General features: G+C 44.3%; 1 protein-coding gene across 5 annotated transcripts in view; it reads left to right on the forward strand.

Moving 5' to 3' along the window:
- Positions 1-13,532, forward strand: part of DLGAP1 (DLG associated protein 1) — a 989,257-nt gene extending 975,725 nt beyond the window's left edge. For all 5 annotated transcript variants that reach the window (XM_032467518.1, XM_032467519.1, XM_032467521.1 and 2 more), the window contains 3 exons: positions 4,566-4,657; positions 7,413-7,565; positions 10,332-13,532. In XM_032467518.1, coding sequence (XP_032323409.1) covers positions 4,566-4,657; positions 7,413-7,565; positions 10,332-10,541 — 455 coding nt within the window. In that variant the 3' untranslated portion in view covers positions 10,542-13,532. The remainder of the gene's footprint in view (positions 1-4,565; positions 4,658-7,412; positions 7,566-10,331) is intronic.
- Positions 13,533-18,380: the final 4,848 nt, after the last annotated feature.

Here is an 18,380-nt window from a genome sequence, read left to right on the forward strand (position 1 = left end):
AACCATATATTATTTCATTAAATAATCGGCAATCTTATGAAGAAGATATGATGATCACAGGACAGATAAAGAAAACAGAGTCTGTGACACAGTAAATTTCCCCAAGATCCGCAGCTGCTAGGTGGCTTTTCTGACTCCAGTGCCTGCACTCTTTCCGGTGTGTTAAGCAGAAAGCTAGAGAGGAGAGGGAGCATACTAGGTGAATTACGGTAGGAGGCGGGGCCTGGGAGGTGTCCACCGAGCACGTCCACCGTAGAAGCCTCACCTGTGGTGGGACAGCCAGACGGACTGGCTGTGTTGATATGCCGTGTCTAGGTTTCAGGGACGCGCCACTGGGGATATAAGAAATGTGCCAGTTCTTCTCTTTGATCACCACGGGGGCCTGGTGACCATGGAGCTGGCTCAGGCGGTAGAGTTGGAAGCAAAGAAACCAGTGCTTCTGACTTTTCAGCTCGGGGGCCCTAGCCCTTCTTGGAACATTAAATGCTTGTGTAAGTTATGCTTACGGATTTTTTCAGCCAAAGGGCCACACATATTTGTCACCGAACCAACCTACTGGCACAGAAACATAGAAACAAAGAGAAAAGTCGTTTTCCCAGTAAGACATGTCCAGCTGACCAGATAGTGATGTTTCCAGCTCGATACGCTGAGATGCTGGCGACCGGGAGGCCGCATCCCTGTGTGCGCCATCTCCCGTGGAGTGCCTTGTAACATCGGCTCTGACTTCTCCAGGGGCTCCGACTGGAGCTGGACCTGATTTTATTACCAGTTTTTATCCAGATCCACCGGGGAATGGGATGATTCTGCTTTGGTTTCTTAGCCAGGAGTCGCTTGATCCTTAGCAAATTCCTCACAAGATGTGGAACACTGGTTTTGACTCAGCAAAAATTCATTCATATCCCCAAAGGAAACGGCCTTTGTTTTCCTTCGCAGCCACAGCACTTCAGAGAAATTGTTCCTTCTCTTCACCCCTATGCCTTTTATATCACCTCCTTGTTCCCCAGATAAAAATGATGCCCCGTGGGGGTCAATGGGAGGCAAGGGGTGTGCTCCTTTCTAGATGTCTGGGGTTTTGATTGACTGTGGCCAGGAGCTGTGAAATCACAGTTTTCATAAAGGACTATTTTGTCTTTCTCTGCTTCTCACTACAATGCAGTCTTTGAAAGAAAAACCAAAACTTGGACCTTACACCCGCCGTCTATTTCATGGGATCCCGGCTCCTCTGTTCTTTAACTGACTGAGATGTCTTCGTGCGACAATGACTTCTTGTAGATATGCTCCGCCCTCCAGCCCCATGTAGGACAGGGATCAGGTTTGCTGAACTTCTTCAGATTCCCCCAGTGACTTGGTACAGCTGCCCCCCTCCCTATCCATGGGCACTGGCTACAGAGTGTGGATAAAGGAAGGACATCACCCTGACATGCCATCAGTTAAGTAGTTTCAGACCCGATTTTCAGTAAATGTTGGGAGGGAAGGGCACAGCTGGACCCGGTCCCCAGGGAAGGCAACTTTTTTCAAGTGAAATGATGCTATCTGCCCTGCTTCCCAGGGTCTTGTGAAGCTCAGATTCAATGTGTATGTGAAAGTGCTTTGAAATACAAGGTAATAATATTACAACTAGGCAGATTTTTGCAAAAACCAAATGGCGATGGCCTTCCAACCGACTTTCCTGGCTTTGTGTTTTGAACTAACCTTCCTCCAGGCCTGTGTGACAAATATGAAATTTACTTTCAGGAGGAAAGAGTTCTTTCACTCACCAAGGGAGTGTCTAAGGAAAAACAAAACAAAACAAGAGCTATCAGTTTCTTTCCTGCAGGGAGTTTTTAGTTCTCCAGAACAGCAAGCGTGAAGGGCGCAGAGGTGGGAGTTACTGTCTGCGGGTCCCAGGCCCTCCTGTCTCATGCTTTCCCTCTTGAATCCAAACCCTCATCTCCCCGACCCTGGGCCTAGGGAAGCTGCTCACCTGGGTGGACACTGGAAATTCCAGGAATCCCGGAGCCAGCAGGGAATTTCCATTCAAAGAACAAGATGGTAAAAACCCGGGAAACAGAAGGACCACGACTCCACCCCCGGTGTTTTCACTCCCACCCGACCAAGCTGAAGGAAGACAGAAGTCCCCTGTTTTTCTTCCAGGAAGCCCTCCAAGCTAGCCCCTACCTGAGTGGTTGGCTGGCCCCTGAACGCTTAGAGCGGGGCTTCCTCCTCATTTGAGAATCACTGTCTTACTCAGCTGGTCTTGCTCTGACGTTCTATTATGTAGCTTGGGTATTTGGATGTAAATGAGAACCATCCGCTCAAAGTCTTGAGGTCTACCCAGATACCCTGAGTTTCTCTACAGAACCCAGGAGCTAGGCAAACCCAGGCTGGAGACCTGGGTTCTATGTCTAAACTTTCAGGGATCATTCTGAGATTTGCTGATGTCCATCCTGCCCTTTGACAAGATCATTTAGAGAGGTTTCCAGAAACCTCAGGGTTTGCCTAAAGCCAAGTGTTCACTTAGGAAGTGCCTTCTCCGATCCGTCTCTGGTCTGGGACAGGTCTTCCAAAGCCCGTACCTGTCCTAGACAGCCAAGGATGCTGGTCACCCTTGAATATAATCCAGACTTTGGGGTTTTTCCTCTTCTGGGCAGAGCAAACATGGGGTCCACGATCGCATACCCATGGTGTGGTGTCTTGGTCCTCGATATTAACAGACACTTATTGAGTGCTTGCTGTATAATCAGATACAGTCTAAGCTATTCACATGCGTTGCTGCTTTTAACCTTTACAACAACCCTACCAATAGCGACCCTCAGCCCCATTTTACATATAAGAAAACAGATTAGAGGGGTACAGCTCAGCGGTAGAGCAGTGCTCAGCTCGCACAGGTCCTGGGTTCAGTCCCCAGTGCCTCTGTTAAGGGGAAAAAACCAGATTAGGTGACCTGCCCAGGGTCAGTGTTCCAGTTGACCTTTGGCCAGCTGAGGGCCTGAACCCTTAACTTCCATGGTGCCCTGTGTCTCAACATGCTGTCCTTTCTGCTTTGGGGGGTTGAGGAAGGGAGAGGAGGCCTCCCACACGTGACTGATCAGTTAAAGAGGAAAAGGGTAACCATCCCGAAAGATCATAAAAGCAGATTGAAAAAATGTAAACACCTAGGCCTGAAGAATTGCTGCCGGACGGCTCTCAAGGGGGAGCCCCTGGCCACCGGCGGGGAGGCAGGTCTCTGCCCTTCAGCTGGGTGCTGTGACGGGCGGTCCTGCCCGAGGGGCGAGCTCAGTGGTAGAGCGCATGCTTAGCACGCACGAGGTCCTGGGTTCAATCCCTAGTGTACCTCCATTAAAAAAATAATCGTAATAAATAAACCTAATTACTCCCCCTTCCTCCAACGAAACAAAGCGAAGCGATGCCCTGCGTTACCAGCGCGGGAAAGCTGAAGCATTTGCGCAGTGCCCGGGTAGAGGGCACATCCGAAACGACTCTCCAGCCTGGCAGTTTTAAGCAGGGAAGCAGATGACTGGGAAACCCTGGGCCAACATGAAGTTGCTTTTCGTTTTGTTTTCTTCTTTGTGGGGAATGAGGTCAAGAAAGGGAGACCTAGTTCCACTCTCAGACTCGGTGAATTCAGGACAAAACGGCAGCAGCAGAAATGTTGCTTCAGTCCCATAAAATCCTTCCCAAGATCTCCAACCCGGCAGGCGCCCGCGGAGGAGCCTCCCCTCTGGCTTTCTCCGTGGGCGCCTTCTCCCCATCCTTCCTGACCTGGAGGGCGTGCGGAGACCTGCCCGGTGGCAGCGGGGCCACGTCCCCACCGGGAGGAGGGGGAGCCTCGGGGACGATGCCGAGCTGGGGACCACTTTGTGCGGAGGACCCCGCCCCGTCTCCGCACGTCAGTCAGCTGAAAGGTTCGCAAAGGGGAAGAATGTCTGCACAGTGCATAGGGAATTAAACCCAAATGAACAATAACGTGCGTCTGTGGAGTGGAAAAGCTGGGACGGTGCTGGTGTTCCCTAGGCAACAGGCTGAAAATGTTCACTCCTTAGAAAATCTCTCAACTGGCCATGGCTTTTTCCTGACAGTACCAGTGACTGAGCTCCGGGAAAATAATGAAGGCTATGGATGGGACATGGTGAGTGCCAAGAGACCCCCCTCCAAGTTAGGGCTGCTTTCCTTATGCTTGGATTAGAATTAGAAAAATAAGCTAGCAGTTCGTGACTGCCAACACAAATAAATCCATAACTATCCTGGTAAACACTTGAGATTCATCCTGCAGTAAAAGGGAAACAAAACAAAAAGAAACTGCTTCCTCTCTTAGTAACATCCAGGGCTGTGATGGAAAACTCCGTTATTCCTAAGATGCATGATGACCACGTGTTTTCTTCCAAGTCGGTTTTGTGCTTTCACCTGGGAGCCTCGGTTACACAGAGCCGCGGAGTGACGCCCCGCCGGCGCAGTGTGCGCCTGCGCGTGCAGCGTGCATGACGGTGCCCCCTAATGACTACAGCTTAACTTCCTCTTTGCTTTACCAGACTAAATCTCAGCAGTGAGATATCGTGTGTAAACTTTTGTATGTTTGCTTTTTTCAGTTCTAGGGAAAATCCGAACTGCAGTGGGCAGTGCCCAACTTCTTATGGCCCAGAAATTCTACCAGTTCAGAGAATTGTGTGAAGAAAACCTGGTAGGTAACATTTCGCATCATTTCCCTGGTCATATCACGAGAAGAAACATGTCAGCAAGCTTGGTCCAACTAAAGTAAAACTGATCTTGAACCAAGTCAGAGCTCATCAGACTCTCTTACCTGGAATGGAGAATTTTCTGATGAATTGTATTTCCTGCTTTTCTCAAAATTATTTATTTTATACTTAATCTAGGAAGAAAAATTCAATCAAGTTAAAACTCCATTTCCTGCCTTTTTTTTTGTAATTGAAAACTTTCCATTTTCCTGGCCTGCACAGACATCTCTGATTTCATTATTCTTACCAAAATATGGAACAACCTGATATTTCAAAAACAATATTACAGAAAAAATCATTTTGGATAATGAGTTTCTTTCTGAAATAGTCATCAGGTTCAGCCATCTGAATCCCTTATCAGAGTCTCTGTTTTAATTTAAGAGTCAGAGGTGGAGGGCATCAAAAAATATAGATGAGAGAAATGAATTGTTCATCCTTCTTGAACATACAGAAAACTAAATAAAGCAGAACAAAGAGACAAAAAACAAAAACAAAAACAAAAAAACCCAGCATCAAAGACATTTTAAAACACTGACAGCAAAACACAACGGCAAGAGCTTCCTCGCATAATTTTTTTTAATGCTACCATCTCCACAAGTGCTATTCCACCAAAAAAAAAAAAAAAAAAAAAAAAGGCTTTTCTTAGTTAATTAATGGTCCAGCTGGAACTAAAATACAGAAAATAAAAAGCAACTTGCTTTTCTTGTGGAAGGTGAAACCATAATCACTTGCAATCTAACCAACCCAAACTAAGGTTTTAGCGTCTCAACCACATCGTCTTGTTACCAAGGACAAATACAGACGGAATGGGGTTCATCTAGATGAGGCTCACCCTAGAGAAAATATAAAGTATACAAAGGTGGTGCCTTCCACCCCTCTTCCCAGGCTTTTCTTTTGGAAACCTCCCTTTGGGGCTATCCTTTCCCTCCTCCTTATCCCCACCTCCCACATCTAGAGTTCACTGCCCCTCCTTTGGCAAAACTTAATTGACCTTTCTTTCACCTTCTCAGAAAATCTAGTGTGGATCATGAGATAATATATATTAGTAAGTGTATTGATATGTGATTCAACCAATAGTTTACTGAACTTCGCTATGTGTCGGGTACAGAATTCTTGCTAATTTGTAAACTCGCTCATGTGTCACTGATCTTAACTAATGATTCTTTGCTCTTTAAATGTCAGAAAGTTCATATAAAGCTATATTTCTCAAACTGGCCAAAATATGCACGTGGAGGCCAATAAGTACATGCTACAGAGCAAACACAGCACACTTTTAAAGGAATTATCTAAGGAGCAGGTACATTAGGAAATAGAAGGCAAACACCATGCAGATTTGGGAGATGAAACTGCAGGCAAAATGTTTTGAAAAGTTGGCAGACTTTCTAGGGAAGGTCAGCGTCGTTCAAGCCAGCTTTGAAGTTTCCTAGTTCCCGCTGGGCTCCCGTTCCTTGGCCGCCAGGGAACGGAGGTGTGAAGTGTGACAAGCAGGTTGGAGGTGGGCTGAGGGGGAGCCACACGGTGGTGTGTGGATGAGGGCAAAGAGAGTCAGTCCTTAACCACCAAAGAAAAGCTCGTATTATCTATCAGATGCATCACTACAGACGTCTATGTGCATGTTCAGATGTGTTCTCACATTTGTCCTATTGTGTTATAATTGATTTAAAGCTAATTCATTTCCAAATGATTTTGTCCAAGTGCTTATGATAACATGACTTCCTCTATTAGTAATGTCTTAATTGTTAAACACATAGTACTTTGAAAAATCCAGTTCTTTTATTACTTATTTGTTTGCCCTACTAATTCATGCAACACGAGTATTAAAATGAATCTTATTTCAGATTCCTTATCTGTTCTCTGGAATATGTTGGATGTCATGGAGTCAAACACTGACTGAATAATAATCTACTGTCTTTTTTTTCTAAGATGGCATTTTCATTTAAATCTAGTTTTAAATGCATTTTGTCACAGATCATACATTCTGGGATTTTTCACATGGTTAGCCTCTCCCACCAGCCCTTATCCATAGGTGTTGTTTTACAGAAGAAATGTTTTACAACCTTGACATTGAGAATCACTGAGTCAGACATGTGTAAAATGATCATTTGAAGTGTAATCTTTTTAAAAGTCAAACTCACAGAGAGTATAAAAGTGGTTGCCTGGGGCTCAGGGCCAGGGGAATAGGGAGAGGTTGGTAAGATGGTACAGAGTTTCAGGATTAAGATGAGTAAGGTCTGAGGCTCTAACGTACAGCGTGGTAACTGCAGCAGATAATGGTGTATCGTATAATTGAACTTTGCTAAGACAGTAGAACCTAAAGGTTCTCACACACAGAGAAAGATAAATATGTCAAGTGATGATGTGTTAACTCGATGGGAGACAATGTATGTGTCCATCAGACCATCACATTGTACACTTTAAATTACAAGTGTACCATTTGTACCATCACAAGTTAGACTTATAATTTTCTTCGTCAGTTATTCCTTAATAAAAGTGAATATATATATCACATAAAACATATGTACCTAGAGCGTTTTAAATAAAGTACCATTTGTAGCCCTGCTTTTATCTCCTGTCTGCAAACCAAAAGGAACTCAGCGTCCTTACGTTATTTGAAATATTTGAGAATGCCACTTTGGTCCTCTGCTTGTTGTCACAGATCACCTCTAGAGCATGAATTTTTTTTTTTTTTCTCTTGTGCAGAATCTCAATGCTCATCCAAGGCCCACCTACCAGGATTTGGCGGGGTTCTGGGACATGCTGCAGTTGTCCATAGAAAATATTAGTATGAAATTTGATGAACTTCATCAGTTAAAGGCCAATAATTGGAAACAGATGGATCCTCTTGACAAGAAGGTAGAACAATGTAGATTTTGTATGGTTCATTTAAAAACCTGCACAAACCCTGGACAGTCTAAATAGGCTTCTGCTTTCAGTCTTGCTGTTTACAATGTGAAATGGAGCTGATATCATATTAATTTCATTGTAATGACAATGTTTACATAGTAATCATTTGGGATATTATCTGTAATATGTTTCAGGCATATTTTTAAAGAAAAACTTGTCTTTGTGAATTGGAAAATGGGAATGTGGCTTTTTTGTTAATTAAACTTTAAGTTAAACCATTTTAGTCACTGGAAGGAACTGCCTCCCTTTTGCTTTTTAAACTAAAATAAATGACATCTTCAGTGCATGATTACATAGAGCAAGAGTTCAACTTCCTTACACCCTAGGATGTGTTTCCGAGAAAATAGGAAGCCTGAAAAACTAACCGACTTTGATAATCATTTCATAAATATAGTAATAAAGAAACCACTGCTGTTCAAGTCTAAAAATATACACACCATAAAGTTTCACAGTAATCATAAATGTTGGGTTTTTTTTTTTTTTTAAGAGTTTTACTTTTGGTGGATTTGCCTTGGGGAATATTGCTCCCTGAGTTCCTCGTGCAAGAGCTTAGAAATAAAGACTCAAATTCTTTGACTTGAATTAATAAACTGCAGTTTTTACACTTGATCATGGTGGCTCCAGCAGGCTCTCACAGGTATCCAATGTCCACTTCCGCAGGCTGCCCTGGCATGCATGACTTTTTTTTAAAAAAATGATTTGCTATCCTATGGCCTGAGGTCAAATGTTTCTAAGAGATTCAGCTTCTAAAAATTAGGCACAGCTATTCCTGTGATGCCCTTTTCTGATACCTTCACCTACCAGAGAGCGAAGGGCGGTCCAATCCACTCTGTCGCCACCCATCATAATATAAGGGTTCTCAGACTCAGTGGGCTGCCAGGAGAATCCCAGTGCCAAGGGACGGTGCATAATCGAAGAGGCCACCACTGTCACCATCAGGGTCCCTCATCTCCAGTTCTATCACCGTCAACCCTGGGGGGTTTAGTGTTAAGCATCAAAGTACCAGTGATGTCTGGGTGGCCTCTCACTTGGGAAGTCAGACATTTGCACTCAATCTACTTTTATTTAATCTGTGTCTTAAACTCTCTGCTAAATAAGCTCTTAAATTGGTCTTATTTTAAGAAGACACTAAGATGTGCACACATACTGGTTATTTAGATTTTGGAGCTGATCCATCTAATTTCTCATTCATTGATTTTTTAAAAAATTATTTTAAAAAAATAAAATGTGCAAGGAAAGGAAAATATGACTAAAATGTTTCCAATAGTCATACTTTTAAAAGTATCCACTGAGTTGCTCAACAATGAAGATTTTAGATGTCCAAAAGCAGTGAAGCTAAGAATTGATATCTGTAACCCAGTGACAGTTACACAGTAAATCATTAGGTAACTTGATTTCAAAGTCTTCACTCACTTTATGTCTTCATCACCCCACGAACTAGAGGGGAAAAATGAACAAACACAATCAGAGTTGGTGGAATAGCGTTTGCACCCTGTGCTCACAAGACTCCACCTTAAACAGCCCGTGGGCAACTCCAAGGTGGTAAGTTTAACGATGCACTGCACCCACCTGGGCAAAGACGAACTGCTGTGAGGAACCTGAGTGTTAAGAATGCCCTTTGGTGAATCATGGAATCCATATTTTAAGATACTTCTCACCTTTAGTTTTATGAGAATTTAGGGTATTTTATTTTTAAAAATGAAAACATCAGATTCACGTGGACCTTTTTGTAGCCTGAAAACTCACCGTCTTTTCCCTGAAACTCCTTTGTGGTGTGATTCCCTTTTTTCCCCGCTATACTTTTTTCCCCACCCGAATGATGAATGGCTTTTGTGTTTGCAGTGGCTTTTAAAAATATCCAGCCGTTTTCTAGTTTGCTGCTGCTGTTGGGGGGGGGGGTGAACTCTTTGTGTCTTGTTGTAAATTTTCACGGCACGGTGTCTGTCCCTGTGATGGAATTGCCTTTTGGGCCACCAGTCACCCCAAGGCCCTTAAAGAGTACAGTCCCAGCAGGATGTTTTAGGGGCCATCTTGGAGCTGACGCCACCCCCGAGGGTAGGAACCGTCCAAGTCCTCCCTCCGGGGTGACCCTGCCGAGTATATTGCTGTGTGTCTGTGTGTGATGTGCAAACGGGTGTAACTCACTGTGGCATCAACAAAGCTAAACGAACACAGTCTTATCATCTCTTCTTCCTCGTTTGGTTGTTTAAGGTTGGGTGGGCCCAGGGAGCGGGCGGTGATGCTTTTAAACTGAGCCAGCTGGCACCCGCTGCCTCCCTCCTTAGAGGGGATGCAGTTCTAAGAGGCTGCCCCTGCCACTCTGCCCCATCTCTGGCAGCCGGAAGAGTCTGGAGCCTCCAGGGAGAAAGCACACTAAATGTGCTGGGGGCGGCAGCCTTTCAGCAGGGGGCATTTTGAATACCCACATCCTTGCCTTGGAGAGACCTAGTTCTGCCTTCCAGCCTTACCCTTGGCCTTAAGCTTATCGGTGTTTTTTATTTCCTGCATCTTTTGCATACCTAAGCCAGAATAATGAAGAAGAAAATATACCTATGATATATAAAAATAGACAGTGTGCAGATCAGAACTAACCTATTAGGTTAAAAACAAAACAAAACAAAACAAAACCTGTGTGCTAACTACTGACCTATCCCAGTTTTTCCCAAGCTTGTCCTGAGAAGCTGTGTAATGTCCTGAACCTTCTGCTTTGATCAGGAGAGAAGGGCCCCTCCTCCAGTGCCAAAGAAGCCGGCGAAGGGCCCCGCGCCGCTGATCCGGGAGCGCTCGCTGGAGAGCTCGCAGCGCCAGGAGGCCCGCAAGCGCCTGATGGCCGCCAAGCGCGCCGCGTCCGTCCGCCAGAACTCGGCCACCGAGAGCGCCGAGAGCATCGAGATCTACATCCCCGAGGCGCAGACCCGGCTCTGAGCGCAGCCGCCGCCGCCGCCGCGCCGCCCCGCCCGCGCCCCCGCGCGCACCCCGCCGCCCCGCCTCCTCCCGAGCGCCCCCCTTTCCGTTCTCGGCTCGCCCGCCCGCCCATCCGCGTAGCAGCGGCCCCTGTAGGTCCCCGCCATCCTCAGTTCTCTCGAGCTAGTCTGTCCCTAGAGTTCAGCAATATCAACCCATAGGGTATTTCAGAAATCCAGTCTCCCAGGGGGACCCTCGGGGCCCTCGCGGTCTTCCACGGGAAAGGAACGAGGGCTCCGACCCCCTCCGTGTCCCCGACACGAGCCGACGGAGCACTTTCTCTCCACCCTCAGAGGTCACACCCTGTCAGCGGAGGCCACGAGTGACACACCGGGAGGGGACGGAGATGGGCTGGGGCTGGGGGACCAGGACGTGTAGTGGGGGGAGGAAGAGGAGCAACATCGCGGGTGCTGGGGGTAGCTGCATCCTTCACAGCTGCACAAACTGCCTCACTGTCCGTCATCAGTCACGGCTTCAAACGTCTCAATCAGCAGAAGATTGTCAATTCGATCTTTCAGGGACATCAATCTATTCCGAAAGGCAATAACACGAATAGGCAAGACAAAGGAAGCACTGAGAGTTTAAGATACTACATAAGGGATTTTTTTTTTTTTTTTGGTCCTAGTACTAAGAAAACTTAGACCTGAAGTGTTTTATCAACTTTTATTGTACTATGTATATTATATTGTTGTTGTGGTGGGTGGTGGGGGGTGGGGTGGGGGGCGGGTCTTTAAAGGGGAAAGTGTTGGTTCTATTAATTTGTTCGTGTTCATCCCGGGGGGCCTACCTAATTCCACATACACAAGTACATCTCTGCTTACAAAGTGCTGTAAATGGCAGCCGGGCTGTTTTCTGAGAAGAGTTTGGATTTTCCCATCATCCCTTTGAATGCTACACATCTGTCTCTTTTAACCCCGTAGTTCACATGGCATACGTTTTTCTCCATCAGTCTTCTCTCACTGCTACACAGAGTCCTATCATATACCCCGGAATAAGGATCTTGTCCCGTGTCCAACTGATCAAATAGGCTTTTTGTCCCAACAGACAGGTAGTCTCATTCCAAAGAGCTGCCAATCCTCTTGAGGCCCCAGGTAGAGCGAGAAGACATTTGACCTGCCAGTTTCAGCAGCCACGTGGAGGGGGAGGATTCCTAAACATTGAAAGAAACCCAGGCTTTTGGCCAAGAATGTTGATTTAACTTTTCTGTCTTTTTGGATGGGCAGTATGACTTTTGCATCCAGCTAAAGTTACCTTTAAATGCCCTTACTCGAAGCAGTTTAAACATTTGGAGTGAGGTGATCTTAAAGGATCACTGGCATTTTATCCAGCTCCCTAAAGCATTAGAAATTACCATTGAAAAATGACAGGCTTTTAAAAACATACATCAAGTATACTTGCACCAGAGAAGCTTTTAAAAACAAAAAAACAAAAAAAAAACCACTCTCATAGCCAGGTGCTAATTTAATTTAATTTAAGAAATTAAGAGAGGTGATGGGTTCTGGCAACAACTAGGTTCGTGGACATATTCTAAAACCACTAGAGAATTCGCTACCTCTCAGAGCCATTGATGCTTTGAGCTATCTTTACAAACAGGGCACAAACGTTTACTGCTGTGGTTTACTAGAAAAGGGCTACTAACTTATTTAAAAACCAACCAACCAACTTTTAGCTAGGGAGAACAAGGCGCCTCAAGTGCTTTGTAAAATTGGAGCAGAGAATTTGAGCTCACGTATTTGGTGGTTTTAAAAAGAATCCACCTTTTCTTTACTTTGTAGCAGCCAAGGAAGGCCACACAGAGTTGGCAACAAGTAAGGCCGACTGCCACGTTGGGTAGACTATGGTCCCATTCAGTCCTGAAAATGGCTTGGAACTCACAGGTTAACCTGAAGGCGGCAGCATCTATTTGAAGACCCATGTTCCCAACCACAGCTCTGTGCCCTGATTTGGATTAAGAAATAGATTTCTAATACGGTTCAAGATCATCCTACAATATTGTCTTTGGAAACTGGTTTAGCCCAGGATATTTTAAAGAGAGACAAGAGACGGCCTATTTATCTTGTCTATGTGAATGGTATTTGTATATTCATAAGCTATTTTTGGTAAGAATTTTAAATCTTTTAGCTGAATGCCTACAGGCACCATGACCTTTGCCTTCCTTCAAAACACAAATTGTACAAACACTTTATAGAAAGCTAATTATTGATGTTAAGACATGACCCTACATAAAGCTGCTTGTTAACCACCTGCCCCCTTAAACTGACATCCATGAGTATAACCTTTGTTACATTGTTCTTTTTGATGTAATTTGTAGAAATGTTTTTTAAGTTCATAATGGAAAATGTATGTACCCTGAAAATTACTTATTTTGTTTAACTTTGGTATAAAGGTGTTTGGGCATTTTCTTGGGGTGGGGGGATTACAAGAGAAGCTTGTCTCCCACATCAAAAAACATTCAAAGAAATTAAGTTTTATTATATTTTTTGCAGATGTTTCCATACAATTCACATAACCTTTTTGTAAAGAGAGATGAAGAAATGGATTACAGATTTTTAATATTTGAAATGGTAAATAGAACTAATTTATTTGTAATATATTTCTGTTATTTATAGATGTTTCCTTAATGTTTTACTGTGCATTACCACTTTAATTTAAGCCTTATCCTTGTGAATTTACCATTTCTTTTTTAAAACATGTCTAGATGCATATTTTAAATAACTGGAATGTAAATCCAGCATATCTGAATTCCCAAATGTAATTTTTAAAAATTATTTTGGTTTGGAAAAAAAAAGATTCATTTGAAAGCCTTCAGATGGAGGGGTGGGGAACATTTTTATGGCTTTATGAATTGGAATTTCATAGGCTTATTTACCTAGATTGTGTGTGGAAAAAAAATTGTAAATAGATGAATGTTTCCCATAATGTAAAAAGAAGAAATTAATAAAATAATTAATGCACTGCTTTCAGGTCTGTGTGTTTTCACTAGAGTCCTGCTTCTTCCAAAATATAAGTGATTGTCTTTGGGGGCAATTATTAAGCAATTAAGAAGTATGTCATTCTAACTTTCATTGTAACGTATATGGCTAGTCCCTGTGAGCTGGTGGGTAGAACTTGTACCCGATCCAAGGGATTTAAATGCCAACAACTAAAAGTCCTTTTACTGTGATGATCACACACACCTGAAAGTTTCATGTCAGGAGCTGTATGTTTTATGAAAGAAGTTATTAGCTTCTCACACATGTGCAAATCTGTATATATTTCTACCCACTTGGATTTCTTCACAAACATTTCAATTTTGTTTCCTACATGGTCCTCCAGGGCAAGAAAAATCAGAATAATGCTTTATGGTTTTCATTTCACCCTCGCATTAATGAAAAACTGCTCCTCGACGTTCAGTAATCTGCTCAGTGTGACACAATCATTAAGTGACAGATTTGAGTCCAAAATCCAAGACTGCGTTTAGCTTTGTCTGCAGTGAGGTCTTTATCTAATTCTTCGCACATTTAGAATTGGTATTTATTTGCCACTGTTGATTCCCCCTGGTTTTCATCTAGGTCATATCCATAACCCTTACTTGATATAGCAAAATAGACTTACCCAAAAAAAAGGTAAGTTAGAATGTTTTATGAAGTAGACTTGCCGTATCTGAAAACGCCTGCAACTCCGACACCTGCATCCAACAGTACTTTGTCCTACAAAGTTCTTGGGCAAAGCCCAAGTATACGCAACAAATTTGGACATTTTTAAGCAGATAAGCCACTTTTTCTGATTTTTACACATAAGCAAGACCTGTGTCAGTCACTAAAATAAAACAATGTACTTTTGAAAGTGCTTCAAAAGAGCAGCGCTCCAAGTTGCTGAACCCCAGCAAGGTTGCAAAGATCTCATTACTTTGGCTCACGCGCCATCCATTTACCTTAACTGAGCCGTGATTATGCTTCTCGTCTTTTATCAGAGTAATTCTTGTATTTCATTGGGGCTCCTTAAACATTTTAGCCGATCCCAAAACAAGATGAGTCAGTTTTTGCATGCAGAAATTTGAAGCAATTGCCCGCGTAACAGGGTCCACTCCCATACAAAATTGTAATCTTTTTTTTTTAACAGATATTGAACAAAAGGGTTTGAATTTACTTTTGTATCTTTGAAATCCACCCCTTGAAAATATAAAGTGATTTTGGTTTAAATAAATGACATATGAAAATCCCAGTGTCTGAATGCGTTCATTTTCCAATGTCACCTTTACCAAAGGATGCCAAAAATCTACCCTGGGTTTCTTCAATAGGCTGCTGGACTTTTAGCTCCTAAACCAAGATCAGATTGACTCCTTTTGCAAACAGAAACTAGTGGCCTTGTCTGAAAACCCTCTCTGGTCCTAACTCACCTACTAGTGTCAGTGCACAGAATAGGTCTTCAGTTCCTCTGCAAGTCACGTATCTCCCCTGAAGCCGACAGAGGAAATAGTGTGGTGCTTCCTGGCCCGTTTGCTTCCCTCTGGGTCTCCTGCTGGCCCAGGGGGGCATCGTCAGACACTCATAGGAATGGGAAGTCCCACTGCAACAGTCAACAGATTATTTCGTTACGTCTCCCATGTCAATGAGTACAAGCATGAATTTATAGACCATGGCTGAAAGCAAGAAAACACTGTACTGAACACCCACAGTCAAGCTCCGCCACACTGCTGACTGAGCTGGTGCCATCCACCTAGTGTTTCCATGAAGTGGATGAAGGATGCCGTGCTTCCACCTCATGCTTCCAGTCTGCCTTCTAGGAGAAGCAGGTGCCAATGTCCTCTTTCCAGATTACCTGAGAGGTAAACCAGTGTCGTCAGGAGGGAGCATCCATCAAGATCTCAATAAAGAGCTTCTTCCATAGAAAAACTCCCCTTTTCACTTCGGACAGGAGGAAGGGGAAAGCAAACAGACTAAGTTTCCTCTCCTGTTATGCATTCTTCCCATTAACTCTAGTACAGGAGGCTGTAAACAATTATGGGTTTTGTAGCCTTAAATCCTGGTGCTTTCACTGCTTCTGAAGACCAGTGCTCTACAGGCAGAAAACGTTCCTGCAGAGCCAGCCTTCTGACCTCTCTGCACATAGTGATCAGTTGCTGAACCCTTCCTTCTTCCTAGGGCATCCAAGTCCAATGCCTACCAGCAATTTTTATTATGAAGAATGAGGAGGAACATCTAAGGAGTCAGATAATACTGTGGATGGCCCCATAAAGGAAGCATCTCTGCAGATTAAAACGAAAATATTCTACTCACCGAAGAAGGGAGGGTCTATTTTAGAGGGATTTTGGTCTTAGGGAATAGCCTCTTGCTGTAGAAAATGTGTGCTTCTGTAAGTGACGGTTTCTACAAAGCCAGCTTTGTCACAGCATTTCCTTTCTAGAATCAGACCTGGTGCACTTTGCAACCTCAGCAAACCCAGTGTCTGTTTGTAATTCCTACGTGTGCGAAGAGGCAGATCGCAAGGGCAGAGCCTGAATAAAGCTGAGACGGAGGTAAGTCGGACAATTTAGACTCCTTTCCAGGGAACCTCGCTGCCTTCACTGCCTTCCAAGGCAGCAGCCTGGCCCTCGGCAGGAGCAGGACCTGGGAGTTCAGGGTGCGCCTGGTACCGCCAACGGTGAGCTCGACAAACTTGAAAAGGCAGCTCAAGGGCTCCTGAATTGTTTCTCAGGTTAGTCAAGCAAGGTGATGCGTCTGCAATGACCGCAGGGCGATCCTTTCCAAGAAGCTGGGGTCTTTGCTCCCATCTTGCACTGGTGCCCCAAGGAGCCCTTGACTAGACAGTTGTTCAAAATGAAATCTTAAAGAGAGAAAGAAATCTCACATCGAGAGTGAAAAATCGATCCCTGGTTTGGAAAATCGGAACAGTGGAGGGATGTTGGCACAAGACGGCGGGGATTTCCAAACGGGACACGTGTGCGTGCTAAGCACTGCGGAAATAGTGGCGAAGTGAGGAATGATTACTCAGGTGATTCTGAGTAATTCTGGAGGCAAAGAAAGAAAAACACCCTACTAATGGGGATCTAAGATGCTTTGGTATTAAGACGATACACATCTGTCAGTGGCTGACGTCATCATGTTTTTATTCCTAAGGGCACTTTGTTTTAAGACGGGTGGTGAGGAAGCCAAAGACCGGCCATTCCTCTAGCAAAGGCAGCACGTGACAGCCGGGTTAAATATTCAACTGAGAGAACATGGGTTAAACATCAAGGAAACACCGACGCCCTGAGACACTTGGTGTACCACCCCAAGACAAGTCATTCTGATGGAACTGTGTCGCCTGATGGTCCTTGCGGAAGACAGCAGGTCCTCCACGGCTCCTAGTATCTCAGGGCACCTGCTGGATAAGAGATGCAGGAGAAACTGCTGTCCCCACCCCTGCCACAGGTGGGGTCCCTGTTGGCTTCACCTGGAAGTAGAGGTTTCCCAGCAGGGCTCTTGCGAGTGACTCCAGAAGCACAGGCAGAGAGGGCCCAGCTGGGAGGAGAGAGAGGCAGAGGGAGAAGTCCCCACAAAAACACCCAGGGGCATTTTGATGGTCGCATCCAGATGTGGGGTGGGCGGGAAAGCACGCCCTGTGGTTAGAAGACATTATGAACATTCTTAGCAGTCCCCTGAGAAACTTGGACGGACCCTCTTCTGAGCCGCAAAACTGTGCCATGAGTAGACCTGTCAGCCCAGCATGGACAGGGCCGGTATGTACGTGGCAAAGAGCTTGGGCTATGGCGCCAGAAGCCTGGGTTTGAATCCTTAGCTCTCCCACTTACTAGCTGTGTTTGCCTGGGCAAGTTACTTGGCCTCTCTGTGCCTCCATTTCCCCATCTGTACAATCAGGATGAAAATTATACCTACTTCCTAGGGTTGTTCTACAGATTCAAAGAATGAATGCATGTAAAGCTCTTAACACAGCGTAAAGCCTGGCATGTGGTGAGCACCCAGCAAATGTTCACTGTCATCATTACTACATATTTATGTTTACAGAGAAAGTACCTTGCACCCCAACTCTATCTGATGTGCATTCTGTAACTTAAACCTCACAGTTGCCACACGTGACGGTCACTACAAGTAAATTACAGAGCGATGAGAGTACCTCAAAGGTCACAGGTTAAGTGACAGCTAATATTTGAATTCAGTCTAACTATAGATCCTTTGTTCATATGTGTGAGATCTGTGCAACTTATGTCTTTTTTTTTTCTGGTGAAGAGTGTACACATAAGAAAATTTCAAACAGAACTAGGGGTGTATAATGAAGTAAGTCCACTGCTCCCTGCAGTTCTTTCCTTCAATGTTCAATATCTTTGAAAAGTTTTTTTGTATGTCCTTCCAAAACTTAACTATGCACCTTCAAGAATGTTTTTTTTTTCTTTTCCCACAAACTGGGTGCATACTACACACATTCCTTTCCTGTTCGCTTTTTTTTCATTTAGTAACGTACGTTCCATTTCAGAACATTCTGATCCACCCATTCTCTCTAATGGCTCCATAACATTCTGATTCATGGATGAACCATGACATATTATTTAGTCCTTCTATTGATGGACATTTAGGCTGTTTCCACCACTTGCTACGACAAAATCTGTGGTGAAAATCGTTTTACAACGGATCTGTAGTGCATGTAGAAGTGGATCTAAGGGTTGTATTCCTAGGCAAATGGACGTGAACTTTTGGTTTTAAATATTGCTCTCCCAAAAGGCTGCCTCGGTGTCCACTTCAAACATGTAGCAGTTTTACACCTACCTTTGCAAACAGGGAAACAAAGCATTCAGAAGGTAAATTCAGAGGCAGGCTTAAAGCG

The sequence above is a fragment of the Camelus ferus genome, chromosome 24 (genome assembly GCF_009834535.1).
Source record: "Camelus ferus isolate YT-003-E chromosome 24, BCGSAC_Cfer_1.0, whole genome shotgun sequence".
Taxonomy (NCBI): Eukaryota; Metazoa; Chordata; class Mammalia; order Artiodactyla; family Camelidae; genus Camelus; species Camelus ferus.